Source organism: Schistocerca nitens, chromosome 2 (assembly GCF_023898315.1).
Source record: "Schistocerca nitens isolate TAMUIC-IGC-003100 chromosome 2, iqSchNite1.1, whole genome shotgun sequence".
Lineage (NCBI taxonomy): Eukaryota > Metazoa > Arthropoda > Insecta > Orthoptera > Acrididae > Schistocerca > Schistocerca nitens.
Genome location: NC_064615.1, coordinates 684512965 through 684535582, shown reverse-complemented (window position 1 = coordinate 684535582; position 22618 = coordinate 684512965). Strand labels below are relative to the sequence as shown.

At 43.9% G+C, this 22618-nt stretch overlaps 1 protein-coding gene across 2 annotated transcripts in view; it reads right to left on the bottom strand.

Moving 5' to 3' along the window:
• LOC126236825 (glutamate receptor ionotropic, kainate 2-like) overlaps positions 1–22618 on the bottom strand; it is a 320846-nt gene that overhangs the window by 139204 nt on the left and 159024 nt on the right. Inside the window, exons 7-8 of one of the 2 annotated variants that reach the window (XM_049946425.1) lie at positions 17540–17701; positions 8035–8190 (exon numbers count right to left, since the gene is read on the bottom strand). In XM_049946425.1, coding sequence (XP_049802382.1) covers positions 8035–8190; positions 17540–17701 — 318 coding nt within the window. The remainder of the gene's footprint in view (positions 1–8034; positions 8191–17539; positions 17702–22618) is intronic. The other variant, XM_049946426.1, reaches the window with a different exon arrangement.

The following is a 22618-nucleotide window of genomic DNA, read 5'->3' as shown; positions in this document are numbered from 1 at the left end:
TGTAGGTGCATGTGCGTTGATAATTGTGTATGCTTTATTACCTGATTTGAAGGACAGTGTCGAGATACGTTCTGATATTGAATTGAAGTCTATGATGTTATCCATGACTGATTTGTGTACTGCAAACCCTGTACCAAACAATAATGGTGTTCCTCTTCTGACCGCAGGTTTACCTTTGTAAATCCTGTAATGTTCTGTGTCGAAATGGTTTTCATCTACGAAGCGCGTCTCTTGAATGGCAAGAATTTTGATGTGAAATTTATCTAGCATGTCTGTCAGTTGTTTTAGTTTTCCAAGTTTGAACAGAGTGTTTGCATTGAGAGTGCCAAGGTAGTGCTTGCGAAGAGGTTTTGAGAAGCTCCGACTCTTCTCCTCATGATGTTCCTGGTCCCCCAGAATCCGATGACCAGGAAAGTCCAGTCCGTTGACTGGGGCCTGGGGTAGCGGATTTCTTTCCATTTGTTCCATCATGATTACTTCAAGTTGAAGTTGGTTGTGGTGACCTTTAACAAGATCACGGTAATTGCAGACTTGATTATTACCTTATTACCTTATTATTACATATATTTTGTTACGCAATGTATCACATTTTTAGGCCTAATATGATTTTATAGATTTTTTTCTCTCTATGCACTGCTATCGTTATACGACCTTACTTTGTAAAGAAAGATTCGTTATTTTACTCCGTGACTAGCGTTTTTTGGATTACGATACTATTTTTCGAAAAATGTATTGAAATGTCTGCTGATTGTGTTTAGGCTTTATGAAATGTTGATCGGGGAGGGGGAGCAAACTATATATATAAATGTGCATATTTACCTTCAACACCTTAAACCCTCCTTAGAAGCACGAAAACGCGAGATCTACAGAAAGTAAGCTCACACATTTACGTACATAGTCTGCTCCCCCTCTTTAATAAACATTACGTAAAGCCTAAACACAATCAGCAAACATTTCAACAGATTTTTTGAAAAATAGTACTGTAACTTTCAAAAAACGCTAGTCAAAGATAAAATAGCGAATTTTTATTTACAGAGCAAGATAATATAGTGACAGTAGTGCATAGAAAGGAAAGAAACCGATAAAATCATATTAGGCGCAAAAAGTGATAAATTACGTTTCAAAAAATTGTCAAACATTTATTAATTGGAGAAGACATACTGGAATGCAATAATTGCTGCTGTGCTACAAATACCACACAGACTTGTGGACACCAGTATGTAATAATAAGATATATATGTATTCTTCATAATAATATTTCTGGCAATACTTATAGTAGTGTAAATACTATAATCACAAAAAACAGATAAACATCGTAATGCATAAAAATTTGTGTACTGTTCAACTGAAGATGAAAATGCTTCTCTGAAACATGTGCTTGATCAAGGTAGAAACACATTTCCTTATTACATATCACGGAAAACATTAAACCAGCTGATAGTTCGTGTGTGGTGGTCACAGCCCCTTTGTACCTCCAAAGATTCAGAAGAACATTTATGCTGTCGTAGGCATGGATGCCTTTTCAAGGTTCTGCTGGTTGTTTCTTAATAGACTAGGGATCGCACAGTGTGACGTACGCCGGTTGAGGAGGGTTTCTGGTATCTCTGGTCCTTGCCGCGTGTCTTCAGAGTCTTCGAGGAGTTTGTTTGTGTATTAGGAATCAGGCATTCTACTACCACGCCGTGTTACCCAAACCTATCGCTCACAGAGAGACTGAACCTTGATTTGAAGACTGTCTTGTTGCTTATCATCATTTCGACCACACAATTTGGGGTATTTAATGAATGTCTTTAAAGCAGGCAGGCACGAAACACTGAAACAGAAACCGCCAGCTTTAATATTTGCATTTAGAACTGATTCCTCATTGGCTAACATGTGGTCAGTCGAGGATTTATTAGCCTAGTAAGATGTTACCTAAGACGTGTTGTAGGTCCCGAGAAAATATACTGGTGGACCATGAACTATTGGCTCGCAGCACCCAAATTCGTTAGAATGGGGGACCAGGTGGATGTCAGGAGTTTTGGTACTCTTGAGTAGTGGAGATGAAGCTGAGAAAGCTCCTGCCACACTTTAAGGGACCTGTTGAATCTATTCGCTTTGTGACCACGACGTTCATATTAATTAAGGATGTTTCTGTGACAAGGGAATGCATGATGGACATTCCACAACTTATGCCAACAAGTTTTGTTGTGACATGTGCGACCTTGTCACAGTGTTGCCAACTGTATTGTTTATTGTATGAGGGGCATTCAGTAAGTAGCGAAACACATTTTTTCGGGTAATTTCGGTTGAAAAAATGAGAGATTTGTTGCGGAATAGTCCAACTCCAGTCCCTGCAGTTTCATGAAGTTCTAAAAGTTGGCGGCGCCAACCGTAGGATCTAAAATGGCGTTTGTAGCGGAGGCAAGTTCCAAGTAGGAAGCTGTCGTTGTGTTTCTTTTCGTGGAGAATTAGAGCGTCGCAGATATTCATAGGCGTTTGCAGGATGTCTACGAATATCTGACAGCGAACAAAAGCACAGTGAGTCGTTGGGTGAAGCGTCTGTCATTATCGCACGAAAAGGTGGCACAAACCTGCCCAGTCTCCTGCGTGCCGGTCTGTCGCACACAGCTGTGACCCTGCAATGTTGGAACGTACGGACACTGTCGTTAGACGTGATCGACAGATCGTAATCAAACACCCCGCTGCACAGCTGGACGTCACTGTTGGCAGTGCTGACACCTTAGTCCATCAATTGGGGAGTTCAAAGGTATGTGTCCACTGGATTTCTCGTTGCCTAACAGAAGACCGTAAACAACAACGAAGGACCATCTGTGCGGAATTGCTTGTGAGTTACGAGACTGACCTAGGTTTCGTCGCGGATAACCACGCCTTCTTCGGAACACACTAAAACTACAAACTGCCTAAAGAGGCATGGTCCAGCATTCGTACAGAACTCCCAGAAGGGCAAAAGACTAGCATAAAATGTAAAATAAACGGTAGATGTGTACCATGTCAATAGCTGTACTTAGCTCAAACGTCAGAAGCGTGCTTCCTCACTTCAGCCAACGTTCGGTGGGCCGCGGGCTCCCAGGTAAACTGAGGTGGCGCCGGCAGCTAGGCTGTGAGAATGTCGGAAAGGAACGCGCATGGGCAAATTGAGAAATCGTCTTCTTTCATGTGATTGGCATAGAATGTGTTACGAAAGTGACCCGATGACCGGGTCAAAGGCGCAGGAAGTTAATGCGTGTTTATGTATAATGTCCTAGCTCTAGAACGATTTTATAGAACTATAGAACGTGGATAGGCTGAAACTATATATGTGGGATAGCAGATTCCACGGATGGTCAAAACGCATGCACGCAGGACAGACAAAATAACACCAGCTAGACCCATGCTGAAAATATGGGGGATGAATAACGGTCATCGGATCACTTCCGTAACACATTCTATGCCAATCACACGGAAGAAGACGATTTCTCAATTTGCCCATGCGCGTTCCTTTCCGACATTCTCACGGCATAGCTGCCGGCGCCACCTCAGTTTACCTGAGAGCCCGCGACCCACCGAACGTTGGATGGAGTGAGGAAGCACGCTTCTGACATTTGAGATAAGTACAGCTATTGACATGGTACACACCTACCGTTTATTTTACGTTTTATGTTAGTCTCTTGCCCTTTTGGGAGTTCTGTACTAAAGTTGGGCCATGCCTCTTTAGGCAGTTTGTAGTTTTAGTGTGTTCCGAAGAAGGTGTGGTTATCCGCACCGAAACCTAGGACAACATCCGGTTTCTATTTGCAATCGAGGCGGATTATTTATAATCATTACCTTCTTCATGATTGCTGACGCGCTGCAATGTCAAAAGTTCTCAAGTTACGAGACTGTTCGTGATAATGTTTTGTCAAACATCGTCGCAGCCGGTGAAACATGGATTCATCGCTTCAAACCGGAAACAATACTGCACTCCATGGACCGACGCTACACCACCTCTCCTCGGAACAGAAAGTTCAAAGCTACACTCCCAGCAGGTAATGTCATGGCGATGGTTCAAAATGGTTCAAATGGCTCTGAGCACTATGGGACTTAACATCTATGGTCATCAGTCCCCTAGAACTTAGAACTACTTAAACCTAACTAACCTAAGGACATCACACAACACCCAGTCATCACGAGGCAGAGAAAATCCCTGACCCGCCGGGAATCGAACCCGGGAACCCGGGCGTGGGAAGCGAGAACGCTACCGCACGACCACGAGCTGCGGACGTCATGGCGATGGTCTTTGGTATTCTGAAGGGGTTATTTTGTTTCATGTCCTCCCTCATGACGCAACTATAAACTCGGAAGCGTACTGTGCTACCGCTCAGAAAACTGAAGAAACGACGTCAGTATGTTTGTCGCCATGAAAATGCAAACGAACTTCCCCTTCTCCATGACAGCACAAGGCGTCAAACAACTCTGCATAAACATCCCATAAAACCTCACTCATCTACGCTACAGCCCGGATCTCACACCTTCCAGCTTCCATATTTTTAATCCAATGAACGATGCACTCCGCGGGACGCCGTACGTGGTTGATGTGGAGGCTACTCACGCGGCAATATGTTGGTTCCAACGTCGACCATTGAGTGGTACCATGCAAGCACAGCAGCCCTTCCAATGAAGAGGCTTAAAATCGTGGTACTGAATTGAGATTGTGTAGCCAAAAGAATGGGGAATAATATGCTGTACTGAAATCCTGAAAAAAACCAACGTGCTTTCAGAAAAGATGTGTTGCTTTACTTATTTAATGCCCCTCGTATTTCAGTATGTTGGTGGCTCCTTCAACCAGCTGGCGGTGGAGGAGTCAAGAGATTCTGTGTGGGGAAGATTGTGCTGTGTCAAGTGGCACGTTTGTTTCACCTGCTGTCAGGGAGATTCTGATGGCTTTTCGCGGTGGAGGGGTGCCAGTAGAGGGAGGGATATCCGTGTGCCACGCTGGAAACCATGTGGCGTGGCGCAGCTCAGCACGCATTTTTGTAACTTCAGATGTTTAAATGGGACCGCGCAAATCGCGACGTGACGCGATTCAAACTCCAAACGCGCATGTGCCATGTCGCGCGGAGTTGTGGTTGTGGCACAGTTTCTCGCGCCACGCGTCGCGCGTGCCTCGTTAGCACCTTGGGACATTTGAGGCGGGCAGCGGAAAAGTAGCCCGGCCATATGCTCACATCGGCACGGCGCATATAAGCAGTGATAGTATTGCCCATACGACAAATATTGCCTTACTGTATACTAAATTTTATTGCCTTTGTGTAGTGTTTCATTTTCGCCATTTAAACGCTGCAGCATTTTTCGTTAGTACATTATACTTTTTTGTTATTTGTATCTGTATAGTTGTGCTTTGTTTTGTTTTTCTTCTGTCAAGAAAAATGCATACTTCATTAGCTGGTCAGCCATTGGCCGCTGGAATTCTGTCATATGCCTCCGCAATGTTTTCAGATCGCAAGAAGGGACAGAGGGTAGAGAATAAGGAAGCAAGGAATATTATACAATCATGTGATTAAGAAGCAAGGCAGGAACGTAAAACAAGGTTATCTTCTCGCTGCCTAGTGTGCTGGCGTATCTGTACGATCTGTCACAAAAATTTGGAAAGGGATAATCTCCACAGGTGTGACCTCTTTGTGCTCCTGATAAAAAGCATCCAAGACCTGAAGTATAGAAGTCTCACTGTGATTACTTGGATATGGATGTAATAATGTAATACGACACACTGTACTACATGCATGTGAATATCATATTTCCACTGCAAGCTAGAAACAGTCGAAAAGCAGTCACAAATAATGTTTTAATTGGTTCGTCGTGATGAGAAAAAGCTTTTCAATTGTTGCATGCACATTATCAGCATTAATAAACTAATTATACAACAGGCTACACAAATGAAGAAAATGGTCGGTATTATTAACAAATTAGGAATATCCTAAAAGAGTATCATGATTAGATATATTTAATTTGTTGAAATGTATGCTGACAAAGGTGGATCTACTTTCATGACAATGTTTTTCGAACTCCAACTCATAAGACACACATGGCTAGCTTGTGCATTCCTGTCACGCGCATTATCCTCCGCTGCTGACAATACACTGACCATTGTGTTGCGCGACAGACCAATTGTTTATTTTTCTCAATAACAACTATTTTATTCGCGAACACACAGTGTCAGTTTGGCAAACCGTAGGTGAGTAACCAGTATCTGGCATGTGCCTATCATTCCACCTGAAGGAACGCTCTTCATTATTTTAATACTGCTCAGATCAAGAGAAGGAATAAAATCCTTTGGTAAGTTTCCATTCCAGTCGCTCAGTGTTAAAAATACGATGGGTTACGGGGATTTCACCAAAATTCCAAAAGAATTGTCAATCTATTTTTGTGCGAGTTGTTAACCTTTTCTCATTCGAAGAAGCATCACCATTTATGAGTAACGGCCACATTTCTCTAGGTGACAGGTTTAATTGTACTTCCTTTGTCACAGTGTAATTTGCCAAACTCATCTCACAGCAGCCATTGCGACAGAATTCCGAAACAGAGTGCCTCATTAAACAAGTAATTGGCTATCACAGAGCTCAATAGCTTACGAAAAACCTCATAGTGTCGGTTTGCAGTAAAATAAAAGAAGAAATTTCATGTTTATTTTCATACTAGGAAGCTCTTGTTTCGCTAGCTGTCGATAACCCTTAAAAAATTACAGTCACTGGAGTGAAATAAATAGAAAGGGAAGTATAAGTACTGATATATCACCATAGATAAGAAAGTTCCGTGTGTTTAAGAATTGGCAAAACACTCTCCTCCTTGTATGCAATCATTCGGCAAACTTTCGTTTCGATGTCGCGATCGGTTTAGGAGATATGAGAGATGTTGCGAGTATTTCATTCTCGCGGGCGTGAGATCGGAAGTGAGCGCGCTACATAGGATCCATTTTCTCGAGATCGGAGGCAGATCGAGACCTCTTCCCAAGTCTAAACAAAAATTCAACATGTTACCTAAATTTCATACGCAGCAACATATGGTGTAATACGCACCAAACGCAAAATCATAGCGACCCCTAATTTTGGTTGCAAACTTCTTGCGTTTTGCATAGTGTCTTACTAAAATGTGTGCATCACAATAAAATTGGTCATTAGCGAGATGATGGGCACTTCGCCACGATATCGTTACGCGCCCAGGAGAGACGCCGCAGGCGATGTACTGTTAGCTGACATATAACGCTACAAATAAGGCAAAAATCAAATATTTTCAGTAAATAGTTTCTGTAAAATCGTTTGAGAAAGATAACAGGTTGCGCGCGCTTCGGTTCTGTCAGCGCAGAGCGTCGCCAGTGGCGCGTGCGAAATTTGGTGTACGCGTCGCAATATGCGCTGCACCCGCGCGACTCGTGCGGAACGTGCGTGTCGCGCTGTAGTCTAGTGTCACGTCACACGTGCTATACGCGTCTCAATTTGCTCCTAGCCTAGCAAAGGCACTCGCGTCGGTTGCCGGGTGCCATGGGCCGTTAACGCCAAATTTCGCCGCACTCTTCTAATGGATACGTTCATCGTACGTCTCACATTGGTTTCAGTGGTTATTTCACCCAGTGTCGTTTGTCTGTTAGCACTGACAACTGTGTGTAAAGACTGCTACTCTCGTTCGTTAAATGAAGGCCGTCGGCCCCTGTGTTGTCAGTGGTGAGAGGTAATGCGTGAAATCTGGCACTCTCGGCACGCTCTCAGAATAGTGAATTCCCAAAATTTCCGAAATGGAACCATCTCATGACTTTTGTCTCTTCAGTATACAACCTACTGGCAGATGCATACAACCTCACTGACATCACTTACATCAGCGGCAGAGGTTTAATATGACAGCTTGGTACCAGTTATATATAGCACTAAACTGTGCACTTTGAAGGAGTGACTACTATTTCGTCGAGATGGCTTACTTTACCATGAATATAATGGACTGGGAATGTGCGTTTCAGCCATCTGGAGCGGCCAACACGTGATAAAGCCGTCCTTGTCGTGTCAGTGTGGACGCCTCGGCACTCACGTCTTTGATGAACTCGCGGACACTGATGCCGCGGTCCCAGACGGCGGTGTCGTCTGAGCAATTGAGCGGCTGCTCCTGCACCCAGTTCATGGTGCTCGTCTTGAACAGCGCCTCCGCCAGCACACGCACCGCGTCGTACATCAGCGCTGTCTCCGTCTGAAACGAGACCAACCGGAAACAGGTTTGGCGTAGTTCCAAGTTTTGCTGTACCTAAAGAAACACTCAGGTGAAGGTAAGTGTGCTATATTCAGAGTGATTCGGCGCAGTGGTGTTCATTATTTCAGAAATTAACATTGCGAAATAACTTTTTGCTTTTTGTGTAAACAGATGCCTTACAGTGGGTAGACCATCAGGAAGGGAAATTAGGGATTAACGTCCCATCGACATCGAGGTCATTAGAGAAGGAGCAAAAGCTCTGATTCCTTTAGGATGGGGAAAGAAATCGGCCGTGCCCTTTCAAAGGAACCATTCTGCCATTTGCCTGGTGCGATCTAGGGAAATCACGGAAAACGTAAATTGGGATCCCCGGACGTGGATTTGAACTGTCGTCCTCCCGAATGCGAATCCAATGTGCTAGCCTGTGGGCCACATAGCTCAGTGACCGTCGGAGAGCGAGGTACGCTTGTAGTTGAGACAGTCTAATATACATTGCCGGAAAAAATTGCAAAAACAAGAAATAGTTAATGTTGTTGTTGTGGTCTTCAGTCTAGAGACTGGTTTGACGCAGCTCTCCATGCTACTCTATCTTGTGCAAGCTTCTTCATCTCTCAGTACCTACTGCAGCCTACATCCTCTGAATTTGCTTAGTGTATTCATCTCTTGGTCTCCCTCTACGATTTTTACCCTCAACGCTGCCCTACAATACTAAATTGGTGATCCTTTGATGCCTCAGAATATGCCCTACCAACCGATCCCTTCTCCTAGTCAAGTTGTGCCACAAATTTCTCTTCTCTCCAATTCTATGCAGTACCTCCTCATTAGTTATGTGATCTACCCATCTAATCTTCAGCATTCTTCTGTAGCACCACATTTCGAAAGCTTCTATTCTCTTCTTGTATAAACTATTTATCTTCCACGTTTCACTTCCATACATGGCTACACTCCATACAAATACTTACAGAAACGACTTCCTGACACTTAAATCTATATTCGATGTTAACAAATTTCTCTTCTTCAGAAACGCTTTCCTTGCCATTGTCAGTCTACATTTTATATCCTCTCTACTTCGACCATTATCAGTTATTTTGCTCCCCACATAGCAAAACTAAAACTCATTTACTACTTTAAGTGTCTCATTTCTTAATCTAATTCCCTCAGCATCACCCGATTTAATTCGGCTACATTCCATGATCCTCGTTTTGCTTTTGTTGATGTTCACCTTATATCCTCCTTTTAAGACACTGTCCATTCCGTTCAGCTGCTCTTCCTGGTCCTTTGCTGTCTCTGACAGAATTACAATGTCATCGGCAAACCTCAAAGTTTTCATTTCTTCTCCATGGATTTTAATTCCTACTCCGGAGTTTTCTTTTGTTTCGTTTACTGCTTGCTCAATATACAGATCGAATAACATCGGGGAGAGGCTACAACCCTGTCTCACTCCCTTCCCAACCACTGCTTCCCTTTCATGCCCCTCGACTCTTATAACTGCCATATGGTTTCTGCACAAATTGTAAATAGCCTTTCGCTCCCTGTATTTTACCCCTGCCACCTTCAGAATTTGAAAGAGAGTATTCCAGTCAACATTGTCAAAAGCTTTCTCTAAGTCTACAAATGCTAGAAACATAGGTTTGCCTTTCCTTAACCTATATTGTAACCCCTCTAGGGTTAGTATTGCGTCACGTGTTCCAACATTTCTACGGAATCCAAACTGATCTTCCCCGAGGTCGGCATAGTTAATATAGAGTAATGAAATTTCGGGAATACATTTGTCTAGATAACATTTTTAAGTGATTAACATTGGAAGATCACAGGTTAATGTAAAAACGAGCCCTTACAAATGTGATATGCTGGTACATTAATAATCGTGTAACCGTCAGAATGTTGACTGCAAGTATGCAAACGTGTATGTATTGTGTAGTACAGGTGTCAGATGTCAGTTTGTGGGATGGAGTTCCATGCCTGTTGCGTTTGGTCAGTGAATAGAGGGACAGTTAATGCCATTCATGGATGACGCTGAAGTTTTCGCCCTATGACATACCATATGTGCTCGATTGGAGTCAGATCTGGTAATCGAGCAGGCCAAGGCAACATGTCGACACTCTGTAGAGCAAGTTGGGTTACAACAGCGGCATGTAGAGGAGCGTTATCCTACTAGAAAACACCCCTTAGAATGCCGTTCAGCCGGTCTGGGTGGCCAAGCGCTTCTAGGCGGTACAGTCTGGAACTGCGCGACCGCTACGGTCGCAGGTTCGAATCTTGCCTCGGGCATGGATGTGTGTGATGTCGTTAGGTTATTTAGGTTTAAGTAGTTCTAAGTTCTAGGGGAGTGATGACCTCAGATGTTAAGGCCCATAGTGCTCAGACCCATTTGAACCATTTTTAATGCCGTTCATGAATGGCAGCACAAAAGTTAGAATCACCAGATTTACGTGCAAATTTACAGTTAGGATGCGTGAGATAATCACAAGAGTGCTCCTGGTGTCATACGAAATCCCGCTCCAGACCTTTAATCCAAATGTAGGTCTAATGTGTCTAGCAAGCTGACAGGTTGGTTGCAGGCCCTCAACTGGCCTCCTTCTAACGAACACACAGCCACCGCTGGCACAGAGGCAGAACCAGCTTTCATCACAAAACAGAACAGACCACCACCGTGCCTTCCAGTGTGCTCACGCTTGACACGTGGTGGTGTTTTGGAATTAGTGGAATGTACGATACAGGGCGTCTGGCTCGGAGCTATCCTTGCAGCAACCGATTTGTAACAGTTCATTGTGTGACGCGGTGCCAACTCCTGCTCAAATTGCCGCTGCAGACGCAGTACGAGCCGCGCGGAGTGACCGCGGGGTTTGAGGTGACATGTCACGGATTGCGCGGTCCCTCCCGCAGGAGGTTCGAGTCCTCCCTCGGGCATGGGCGTGTGTTGTTCTTAGCATAACTTAGTTTAAGTTACTTTAAACTAGTGTGTAAGTAAAGGGAGCGATGGCCTCTACAGTTTGGTCCCATAAGAATTCACGCGGTACCATGCGCCAGAGCCATACTCCCAACAGGATGGTCTTCCGTATCGGTAGCGCCACCTGGCCGTCCGGAGTCCTGTCTTCTTGCGACCGTACATTCTCGTGAGCACCGCTGCCAGCAGTCATATACAGTGGCCACATTCCTGCCACGTCCTTCTGCAGTACCGCAGAAGAAACATGTAGCTTCTCGTAGCCCTATTACGCGACCTCGTTCAAACTCGGTGAGGTGTTGATAATGGTGTGTCTGTCACCTCGAAGGCGTTCTTGACTAATATCAACTCATCACGTCCAATCGCAAAGTTAACTACCGCTCACGATCGCTACAGCGTGTATTTAAACACAATCTGATTTGTGTCCTTCTGCGACTAGAATAGATGTTATCTTTCGGATGTAAAAATACGACACCAATTTTCGTTTATGTCGCACAACTCCTTCTTGGTGTTGTGATTTTTTCCCGTCAGTGTATAAAAATGAATATTTGTTGGTCTTCTATGCGTTTTATATGATTCATGTGATTACAACGACTCTTTGGTGAGTTACTATGTACGCACCCGCGAAGGTTTCTGTGAAGGTGAAAACCATCTATCACCCTTAGGGACGGGGTTGAAACTGTGGTGACTGAGAACCTTAACCCCTGAATGTCTGAAGCAATTTCAGTCAAGTTTTGTACACACATCAAATAAAGTTTAGCATCACCCCGGTTCCCAGAACTCTGGAAGATAGTCGTTGACTGTGGATATTGTATCACAGACACAGTCCATCTAACTGTTCAGAGATGTCACTAAACCCACCCACAGATGTAAACAACCATATATGAGCAGCGCCTAATAGGGGGAGGGGGTCTGACAGCCGATCAGTTACAGTCATTCCACAAGAGAGGAGGTACACGGCTCGTGTTGTCTGTAGTTCAACCCTGCCCAGACGGTCAATACCGCGTTTCGATCGCGTCCGCATTGTTACTTTGTGCCAGGAAGGGCTCTCAGCAAGGTAAGTGTCTAGGCGCCCCAGAGTGAACCAATGCGATGTTGTTCCGACGTGGAGGAGATACAGAAAGACAGGAACTGTCGATGACATGCCTGCTCAGGCTGCCCAAGGACTACTACTGCAGTGAATGACCGCTACCTACGGATTACGGCTCGGAGGAACCCTGACAGCAACGCCACCATGTTCAGTAATGATTTATGTGCAGCCACAGGACGTCGTGTTACGACTCAAACTGTGTGCAATAGGCTGCATGATGCGCAACTTCACTCCCGACGTCCATGGCGAGATCCATCTTTGCAACCACGACACCATGCAGCGCGGTACAGGTAGGCCTGTGAGGTAACAGGCGAGACCCTAGACAACGAAACTAGCCAAAGCTCTGAGTCGGAGGGTACGTAGTTGAGGGCCAGCACTCGTCACATTCTTCTGTTTTGAAAGCCCGCAGGCCCAACAACATGCCGAATGGACCGCTCATGATTGGCATAACGTTCTCTTCACCAATGAGTGTTGCTTATGACTTCAACTAGACAATCGTCGGATACGTATTTGAAGGCAACCCGGTCATGCTGAACGCCTTAGACTCGCTGCTGTCCATCGAGTGCAGCAAGTTGGAGGTTTCCTGCTGTTTTGGGGTGGCATTATGTGGGGCCGACGTACGTTGCTAGTGGTTATGGAGTGCGCCGTAACGGCTGTACGGTACCTGAATGACATCCTCCGACTGCAACCATATCGACAGCATATTGGCAAGGCATTCGCCTTCATGGACGACACTTCGCGCCTACATTGTGCACATCTTGTGAATGACTTCCTTCAGGATAACGACATCGCTCGACTAGAGTGGCCAGCATGTTCTCCAGACATGAACCCTATCGAACATGCCTGGTATAGATTGAAAAGGGCTGTTTATGGTCGACGTGACCCACCAACCACTCTGAGGGATCTACACCGAATCGCCATTGAGGAGTGGGACAATGTGGACCAACAGTGCTTTGATGAACTTGTGGATAGTATGCGACGAAGAGTACAGGCATGCATCATTGCAAGAGGACTTGCTACTGGGTATTAGAGGTACCGATGTGTACAGCAATCTGGACCACCACCTCTGAAGGTCTCACTGTATGGTGGTACAACATGTTAATGTGTGGTCTCCATGAGAAATAAAAAGGGCGGAAATGATGTTAATGTTGATCTCTAATGCAATTTTCTGTACAGGTTCCGGTACCCTCGGGACCGAAGTGATGCAAACCTTTTTTTGATGTGTATATATACATGGCTCATTATTTGTCCAACTATTTGTATAAAAATGTTGTGAGGGTAAAATATTCCTATCATGTCTAAGGGTGGAGGCTGGGGTGGAAATGCGTGACATGTAAAAATGTTAGACGACGTCTGATTTTACTGTCAAGTCCTTAGTTTTGTGGGTCAATGATTATTGATGACAGTGGCAATGATTTTTCAGTGCTAATGTTTTGGGGAACTGAGAGGGGGAGGGGGGAGTGTAAAGACAGATGTAGCATCTACAGAAAAAAAGCCAAGCCTTGTGAGGAAATAGTAACGGATAGATTGCGGATAACCACAAGGCCGGTAATGACGTGGCGCCAGGCGCCAGTCTATCGTGAGGTTATACATAAGCTGTAAACAAGGTCATTACAGTGCACCGTTAACGGACATAGCTCCAGCTGAAGTTGACACTCGGTACGTATGACTAGGCAGAGAACGTGGGAAGGTGGAAGGAGAATGGCAGTGTTTGGGAGAAACGCTTACACTGATGAACCAAACATTATGACCTCCTGCTTAATAGCTTGTTTGTTTGTTTTTGGAACAAAATACGTGGCTGATTCTGCGTATCACGGATCCGACAGTTTGTTAGTAAGTTTGTGGAAGTATGTGGCATTGGATGTCTATGCACATACCTCGCTGCTGAAAGACGACATTGCCGTCCGGGAAGACATCAAACGTGGAGGGATGCAAATAGTTCGCAGCTGTCAGCGTGTTTTCGATTACTACCACAGGTCCCATGTGAGCGCCGGAGAATGGCTCTCACAGCATAATACTGCTCCCACCAGCCTGTGTCCGTGGCGCGCTGCACGTTTCCAGCCACCGGTCCCCTAGATGACGGCGTTTGTGGAGACGACCGGCGATCAAGTGTAGCAAATATGTGATTCATCCGAAGAGCCGAAGCGCTCTTTCGGGAGAGATGCCACGGATCACTATTTATGCTACTTTACAGAGAAGACAAGACTCCGAACCCCAAGTTCAGTGAAGAGTCGTGAACGTCCAACTACCTGGTGGTAGTTTCGCTGCCTTACATATCTCAGTACCACGTGAACACTCAACCAGCTTTCCCGTTTACCAGATGGTCGTTCACAGGCTTTGCGTAATAATCTACTCTTTGTCAAAATCACTTATCTCAATGGATTTCCCCATTTGCAGCCCATATCTTTGCTACAGTGATCATCTGTCCGTGTCTGCTTCGCTTACATACTTTTGCTATCGCGTCACGTGCCCGCAACACCACAGCATACTGTTGTGTCACGAGACATCTTTTCCCATTCACAGGGCAGAATTTCATTGAAATATGTTTTATTTCGGCATTATCTCCGTCTAACTTATATGTCTATTGAGGAAATTTGATAATATTTTTGTTTTGTCTGTCTCAGTTGCCTGAATATACAATTTGTGCTGCAGTAACTGAGACAGACAAAGTAAATAAGTACCAAATTTGTTCAATACTATAGAACTGTGGACCTACCATCCAGAAGCAGCATGAGTGGAATCAGCATATACCTCTTTTACCTTCCACACACAGTCTATCGATTATATCTGGATTTTATCTTGGCCACTTCAGAATGTTTAGCTGTTTCTTTCTAAGATATTCTTGCTCATACACTGTACGATACTTGGGATCCTTGTTGCTTTGAAAGACCTAGTTTTGTGGCATATGTTTTTTAGCAAATGGTAGCATTGGTTTGTCCAAAATGTCCTTATCATCAGACTTTTCAAGATACCCTCTGAGCACTCTGAAGGACCCATACCTTTGGCGGAGAAGCATTATCATACCATAATTTTTTCTCCTCCACGCATCATGGTTGGAATCCAGTTTCATGGACTGCATCTGCACGTGAAGAATGTAGAACGCAATGAATCCCATCGGAAGACATAAAATTAAATTTACTTTTGTTGCTCCATAACGCACTGGGCCAATGATTTACTGTTCGCTTCCAATATTTTAAAGTAAAGGCAACTCTCTTCTTCTGCTGCACAGACGAAGGGTTTCTCGCAAGGACGGTGGCCTGACAAGCCATGATCGCGAAGTCGACGTTTTACTGTGGAAACATCAACTTATACGTCACAACTTTTGTTTGGATCGTCAGTTATTTATCGCGCTATTTTACAAGAGTGTGCTACAGAGTAATAATTCTATCTACATTGATCGTGGTTGGCCTTGTTGTGGTATGTTGCTAATATGACCATGGATTCTATAAATTTTATTCCAAAAAGACACCAGCTGTCTAGGCACTCCAAAAGTACGACCATCATCAGCCCGTGTTTTATCTTGTTTCAAAGCATGCAACTTCCTCCTTCACATGTGTGGACTATTCTTTAAGCTTCGGTGGTGACATAATTTTGTATTACTGACTTTGGATTAGTCTGGAAAGAATAATGATCCAGAATTAGGGAAAGGAGCCTTTAAAATGATACGTCAAAACTGATTTGACCTGTAGTTGCTATATCCACACACGTAACTACCCGTGTCGACTCTGCGGTATCGTGGAACGAACACTGAGTCCTGTGTACCCTTACAGTACTTCAACTTGGCCAGTCTGCTTGCTTAGTGCCAACTTTATCGAACAAATACACTGTACCAAAATGCTTTCGAGGAGTACTGCATCTCAAAACAGGTAATATGGAAATTAGCTATGGCATTGTTGGCCGGGGCCCATTCGGGAAAGTTCGGTCACCGAGTGCCGGTTCAAAACAGGTTATTCACTCCGACTGTAAACTTTCCATTCCAGAGGCATTGGAAGCTCAGCTTAGAAAACTCTAACAGGTGTTCAATGTCAGTATTAGGGCTTAGGTTTATGCATTACTCGACAGTATCTTATCGTTTTTTTTACCGATGAACGTGAATGGTAGCCGAACAGTAGTAAAATTCTTACTCTACTAACTAAAAAAAACGCAACAAATAAACGTAACAATAAATTTATCAAACATCTTTAAAACTTGTATTCCTGCCGAGGAGGCCCAACTTCTTAACGGGCCCTGTTGCCGGGATGGTTCCTTTGAAAGGGCACGGCCGATTTCCTTCCCAATCCTTCCCTAACCCGAGCTTGCGCTCCGTCTCTAATGACCTCGTTGTCGACGGGACGTTAAACACTGACCACCACTGACCACCACCGGGCCCTGAAATCCGCGTCTGCATCTAAAGTTACATACCAATGCTCATGGACAGCTCCGTTTTCTTTCCTTGTTCAGTTAGCCGAATAACTTAAATTTCACACTGGACCCGCATTCGGGAGGACGACGGTTCAAACCCGCGTCCGTCCATCCTGATTTAGGTTTTCCGTGATTTCCCTAAATTGCTTCAGGAAAATGCTAGGATGGTTCCTTTGCAAGGGCACTACTGACTACCTTCCCCATCCTTCCCTAATTCGATGAGACCTATGACCACGCTCTTTGACCCACTTCCCCCCCCCCCCCCCCCAAAATCAACCAATCGACCACTTTAAATTTTAAAATACAATTAAAAATACTGCCCATTGTTGTGAAAGTGAACCACATCGGTGTTGGTATTGTAATGTACAGAATGTCCTGTAGGTGACAAAAAAAGAAGGTGTTGTTGCAGACAGTTTTTTAAAAAATAAATGAAAAAGATAATATTGAATCTTTACAGTACGCTCCAACTAGCTAAGCCGAAGATGTGATATCTGTATACAGCTACTTCACTAGAGTATATTACTTTTATTATCCAGAGATTCATATTTTTTTGATCTAGCTCAGATAAATGACTCTCAGAGAAATCTGCTATCACTGAAAAGTATTGAGTGATGTATTTGATACATTGTTCCTCACTTATTATCTGCGTCAGACAGTATATGGTTCAAATGGCTCTGAGCACAATGCGACTTAACTTCTGAGGTCATCAGTCCCCTAGAACTTAGAACTATTTAAACCTAGCTAACCTAAGGACATCACAAACATCCATGCCCGAAGCAGGATTCGAACCTGCGACCGTAGCGGCCGCGTGGTTCCAGACTGTAGCGCCTAGAAGCGCTCGGCCACTCCGGCCGGCCAGACAGTATATGTTTGTGACGGTTAATAGTACTAATTTGACAGAACTCATTCCTTACCCGTATCGTCTGCGGTGTTATCGTATCGGCCACTTCAGTTCCTGGGTACTCGAAATCCTGTATCGTCTTCATAACCGCTTCGCTTTCCGGCTGGATGAGCCTCAAGATGGTAATGTTGGTGCCACTGAGGCGGAACTGCGTGAAGTCCATTGTATGGGCGTCCTGCACAAGTAGTTGTTCATATGCACAAACAGAAGTTGTTGTTCTAAAGGTTAGAGTACGGAGTATTTCAAATGGTTCAAATGGCTCTTAGCACTATAGGACTTAACATCTGAGGTCATCTGTCCCCTAGAACTTAGAACTACTTAAACCTAACTAACCTAAGGACATCACACACATCCATTCCCGAGGCAGGATTCGTACCTGCGACCGTAGCTGTCGCGCGGTTCCAGACTGTAGCGCCTAGAACCGCTTGGCCACTCCGGCCGGCTATGGAGTCTTTGTAAGTGGTTATTTGTTCCTGTAGTTGCAGCCATCGCCTTGTGAACTGTCTATACTGGATGTACCGGGTACGAGTTTGGTTATTTTGGTATGTACACTCACCAATGTGTTGGGTTTTTCTCCACGTCAAACAGTCTTCCTACAAACGCGTCACAAACTGTACGAACTGATGTTTTCTGCACGGTTGTAACTGCACTACTGAGTGGCCCACTGCTGTCTGTGTATACTACCCGTTTCGCGTCCACTTCAGCATCTGACCTGCTGCCCACGGGACAATAGGCATTAATGGCTTGCTCTTGCCGCATGCACTTGGAGGTACTAACCAACCTAAGGTTCCTAATAGCTATAATCGTTAGACTGGAAATGACGTAAATACTGATGTCATGTTGTTCAGGATAGCATCTTGAGACTACAATACACATTTCTGCACTTACACCCATTTCACTCCATATACTGAAGTCAGAGGAAAACGGTTTCATTAATGAATATCTACTACATTAAGTGGAGCTTAGTCTAGACAGAAAATACAGTAACCTTAACTTAATGAACAAGTGCAGATTAATAAATAATCATGATTAAAATGAATTTCATCTTATTTGGAATGTGTGGGACCGTATTTTCAATTAAACTCGACTTGCAGTATACGAGATTCGAACGGCCACGATTTCAATCTAATTTCAGGAAAATTACAGTAACAGTAGTATATGGTAGTATGTAGTTCCCAGAACAGATGGGAAACATTTTATAATACCGGAAGTCATTTCTTCTTATTTCCTCTTGTGCCTAAGCATTGTCCTGCGTCACCACGGGGTCGGCGTGTTATTCTGGATTTGGCAATAGCTGTGATAGGGGTACAGTGACCCCACCTCTTCCATTGTTAGAAACGATACAAAGTAGTATACGTTGTATCCAAGACAAGAAGGTTCAGGACCTGGTTATCGATGGCGTATCAATAGAAAAAGGATGTTGCACCACGCTGAATGTAGTTTTGGCTCGTAATTCCAAAAATTAAAGTTTAATATGCACATGACAGAAACTTTCAGCACAGTCTAGCCGTACTGTTACATAACGCTGTTCTCAACATTATCTCTACAACGTATACAGGAACCTAGAAGACCTAGCACAATATTACGTTTCACAAAACAAAAATTCTGTGCTGCGCCTCCTTCTGCCGGGACACATTTACTAAAAATTTCGCCGAAATCATAATGCTCATCAGACACTACTGCAGAGACAGTGGCTATGCACTGAGCAATGCAATCGGTGTTCGTTTCCGAGAGGTCGCATACCAGTATGTCGATCAGTCTGCAATCACTAAGGAAGCAATAATAATCAAAAGATCAGCTTCGAGCTTACGCAATGGGTTGGTATTCGGGAGAGCCTAAATTAAAATCCCAGCGTAGTGCCTTAGTGCCTTATGTGGTGCCTGGTTATCCTAATTCATTACAGAGGTTTCCCGGTCTAATTCCCAAAAAACGCTACGGAAATTTCCTTCACCTCCACTTCCATATTTTAACCAAATTTTCTGGTTATTTAGTCAATGAACCATTTATATATAAATGAAGGAGTAGTATATGTGTTTAGGCTTTGGACACTGACAATGACGGAACCTTTGCTATGGAAATACAGTAACAAGTGAAAAATGTTCGTTCTGCAAAATCTACTGTGTTCATAATGTCGCTTCACATACAAGATTATCCCACCTATCTTCCATTAGATAATCTCAGATTTATAAACATGGGGCGAAAGGCTGTCTAATTAAACACACTCTGTTCTATGCGAAGATCTTCGATGAATGTTACCACCAGAGAGGACCTGTAAGGTATAATGCTGTCGCCATTCCGAAATAACACACAAACTGTCATTCGGTAAGATACACGACTCGGTTAGTCCGTTATAGGAACACTGGTATGACTCCTTTTCAGTCTCCTCCTCCAGAGATATTCCGAAGACCATTCCGTAAATAGACGGTATGGGAATAAAAATGAACGGTTGCATTATACGTTTAGTCCTCTGTCCCTAATTCAAAATAAGCAATAATAGGTGCAAGTCCTCTTTCTGGGAAGCCCGCCATGTCTCTAAACGTCAAAGAAGATGCTACATACGTCGCCGGGTGTACATCGGTGCTTATGCAAGGTAAGAATACTGCATGGTGCCATGGGAACAATGGGCTGCGCACGAAAATCTTCAGTGGGAGAGATTCCTTATACGGAAGATAATCTGACAGAGACACTAGATTTACACACACAATATCTCTCTGGACGTCAGCAGTGCCTTTTATAGTAATTACACTACCTGAAAAAAAGTAAAGCAACAGGAAGGCATTATCAGATGTCACTGTAACTTGGTACACGCACGCACCATCGTCAGATGTGTAAATGATTACACTGTACAACAAAAAAAAAAGTTTTTTTGCAGATATAGGGATAAACCATGGTGGACCTAATTAATTTGGATTTGTTGAATCTGAAAATGCAGTTAGATTTTCGCCATCACCCTCCAACTTTTTGTTACGGCGGTTTTTATATGCCTATATCTAAAGACAGAGACTGGGGTGGCCTACACTAAATTTAGACAATATTTAACATACTGAATGCCATAAAACTATCCTACTCTAGTGGCCTGGGCCTAATATACATATTTATAAGAAAAATTGCAACATTCATTTGCTCGATGATGGGTGGAGGGTTGAGTCTTTTTGATGACAACTTCCTTCTGTGGGATATATATATATATATATATATATATATATATATATATATATATATATATATATCCCTCACGCTTCAAAAACCAAAAGTAGTCACTTAACATTGAAGGGTTCCATCTACCTTTAAAGCAGCTTTCAATTCGAAAAATGTCCTGATCGAACCTTTCTCTGTGTTCGTCACTAACCACTCCCAAATTGGTAGAGAAGAAATCTAAATGAGAATGAAGGAAGTGCATTTTTACTGACAATCTGCATTTTATAGTTCTCTAAAAGAGTTCCCACTAATAAGTTGTAAGGGGTCCGCAGGCCCTTACTACTAAGTTTGCGCTCACACAGGTCGACAGGGCAACTATCGAGTAGTGTGTGCAGGGCGCGAGAGTTAGAGGGGATTCACCGGAGTGCCGAGTGCTGCTTGGGTAGATTCCCGCGAGGCGGGAAGAACTGGGCGGAGAGAGTTAGTGTGGAGAGTGCGGAGTCAGGGTGTGGTAGGTTCCCGCGAGGCGGGCAGAGCTGTGCAGAAGCCAGCAGTTGAATTAATGCAAATTATCGACAAAGGGAGTGGCCATCGCCGCAGTTTAACCCCTTTGTGTTAGTATTATACGGGAAAGTGAGAAAGTTTAATTACAGAGTGATTTCAGTGGTATTAAGTGCCGTTATTGAACTTCCGCGTCTACCGCGCCGGCATTACTTGGATTACAGTGATTGGATGTTGCGTGTGACGATTAAGAATAACTAGAGAAACCTGTGCTGAGATTAGCCGTCATTGTATTGACGAAGGCAGTGGCTGTCTCCTTATTTTGTGCTTTTGCTAAGAATATAGATCTTGTTTGTGAAACTGTGTTGTGTCCTTTCTTACCACCAAACAGTACTTATTACAGTATTTGCGAAGGACAATACGGAATGTAACATCCCCTGAGCAGTCCAATCCGATTGCCAGCCCATTAGGTACACGGTCACATTAATCAATTATCTAATTTTGGGCTGCTATTCAGATCCGCGAACGAGCGGATACAAAAAAAATAAATAAAAGGGCGTGTTACACCCTTGGCTTACCGTGAAAGGACAAGTACAATCTTCGGACGAGTCGTAATGAACAATAGATAATTTACCGTGCTTAAAGCAAGAAAATATTTTGCAACGTTAAAATCGCGATAAGGAACAGTGCATTTTTGAACAATACGAAGTAATAATATCTCACGATTGTGACTAAACTGTTTTTGTGGCCATATTAAACTGTGTTGTAAAGTGCAAACGCGAAAATCCGGGCGAAAAACTGTGAAAAGTGGACGCTAAAGAAAGACACGTGTGAACAGTAAAATAGTGAGACGAGCCAAGATTTCGTCATACAAGTTGTTAGAAAGGTGTTTTGTGGTAAAATGTTGACCGAAATTGCTTTTTGAAAAGTGAAAATCGGACGATTTCGTGGGGACCCGTGAACTGTTATGCTGACGACAAGGTATTGTGGCGACGCAATTAGTGAATGACGTCACGCAGCCGCGTAGCAGTTGCACCAAAGAGCTTCGATCCGCGAGGTGATTTCACACAGCATCACGGCGAGCGACGCGACTTCGAGATACCGAGCGCAGTCCCGGCATCTAGCGGCTGAACTACAAACTACGCCCGCCTGCAGCACCACGGAGCGGCCGACGGGGAACTACGTCGCCTTGCAGCTGATCTTCAACTTCACGCGAGCTCCAGCGGCGGAACAGCCACACCCACCTCAAACGTCAAAACATCGCGACTCGCGGTAACGTCGGTTGGTGAGTGAAGACGACGGGTTAAAATAACAGTAAATTGCAGTGTGCAATATTCGCGATGAATAAACAGTTTTTAACTGGTATTTACATTAGGAAAAGTGCTCAATTGCAGTAATTTCCGAAAAGTTTGTGAAACGCACTCTGAAATATAGCATGCTTACTTATGCACAC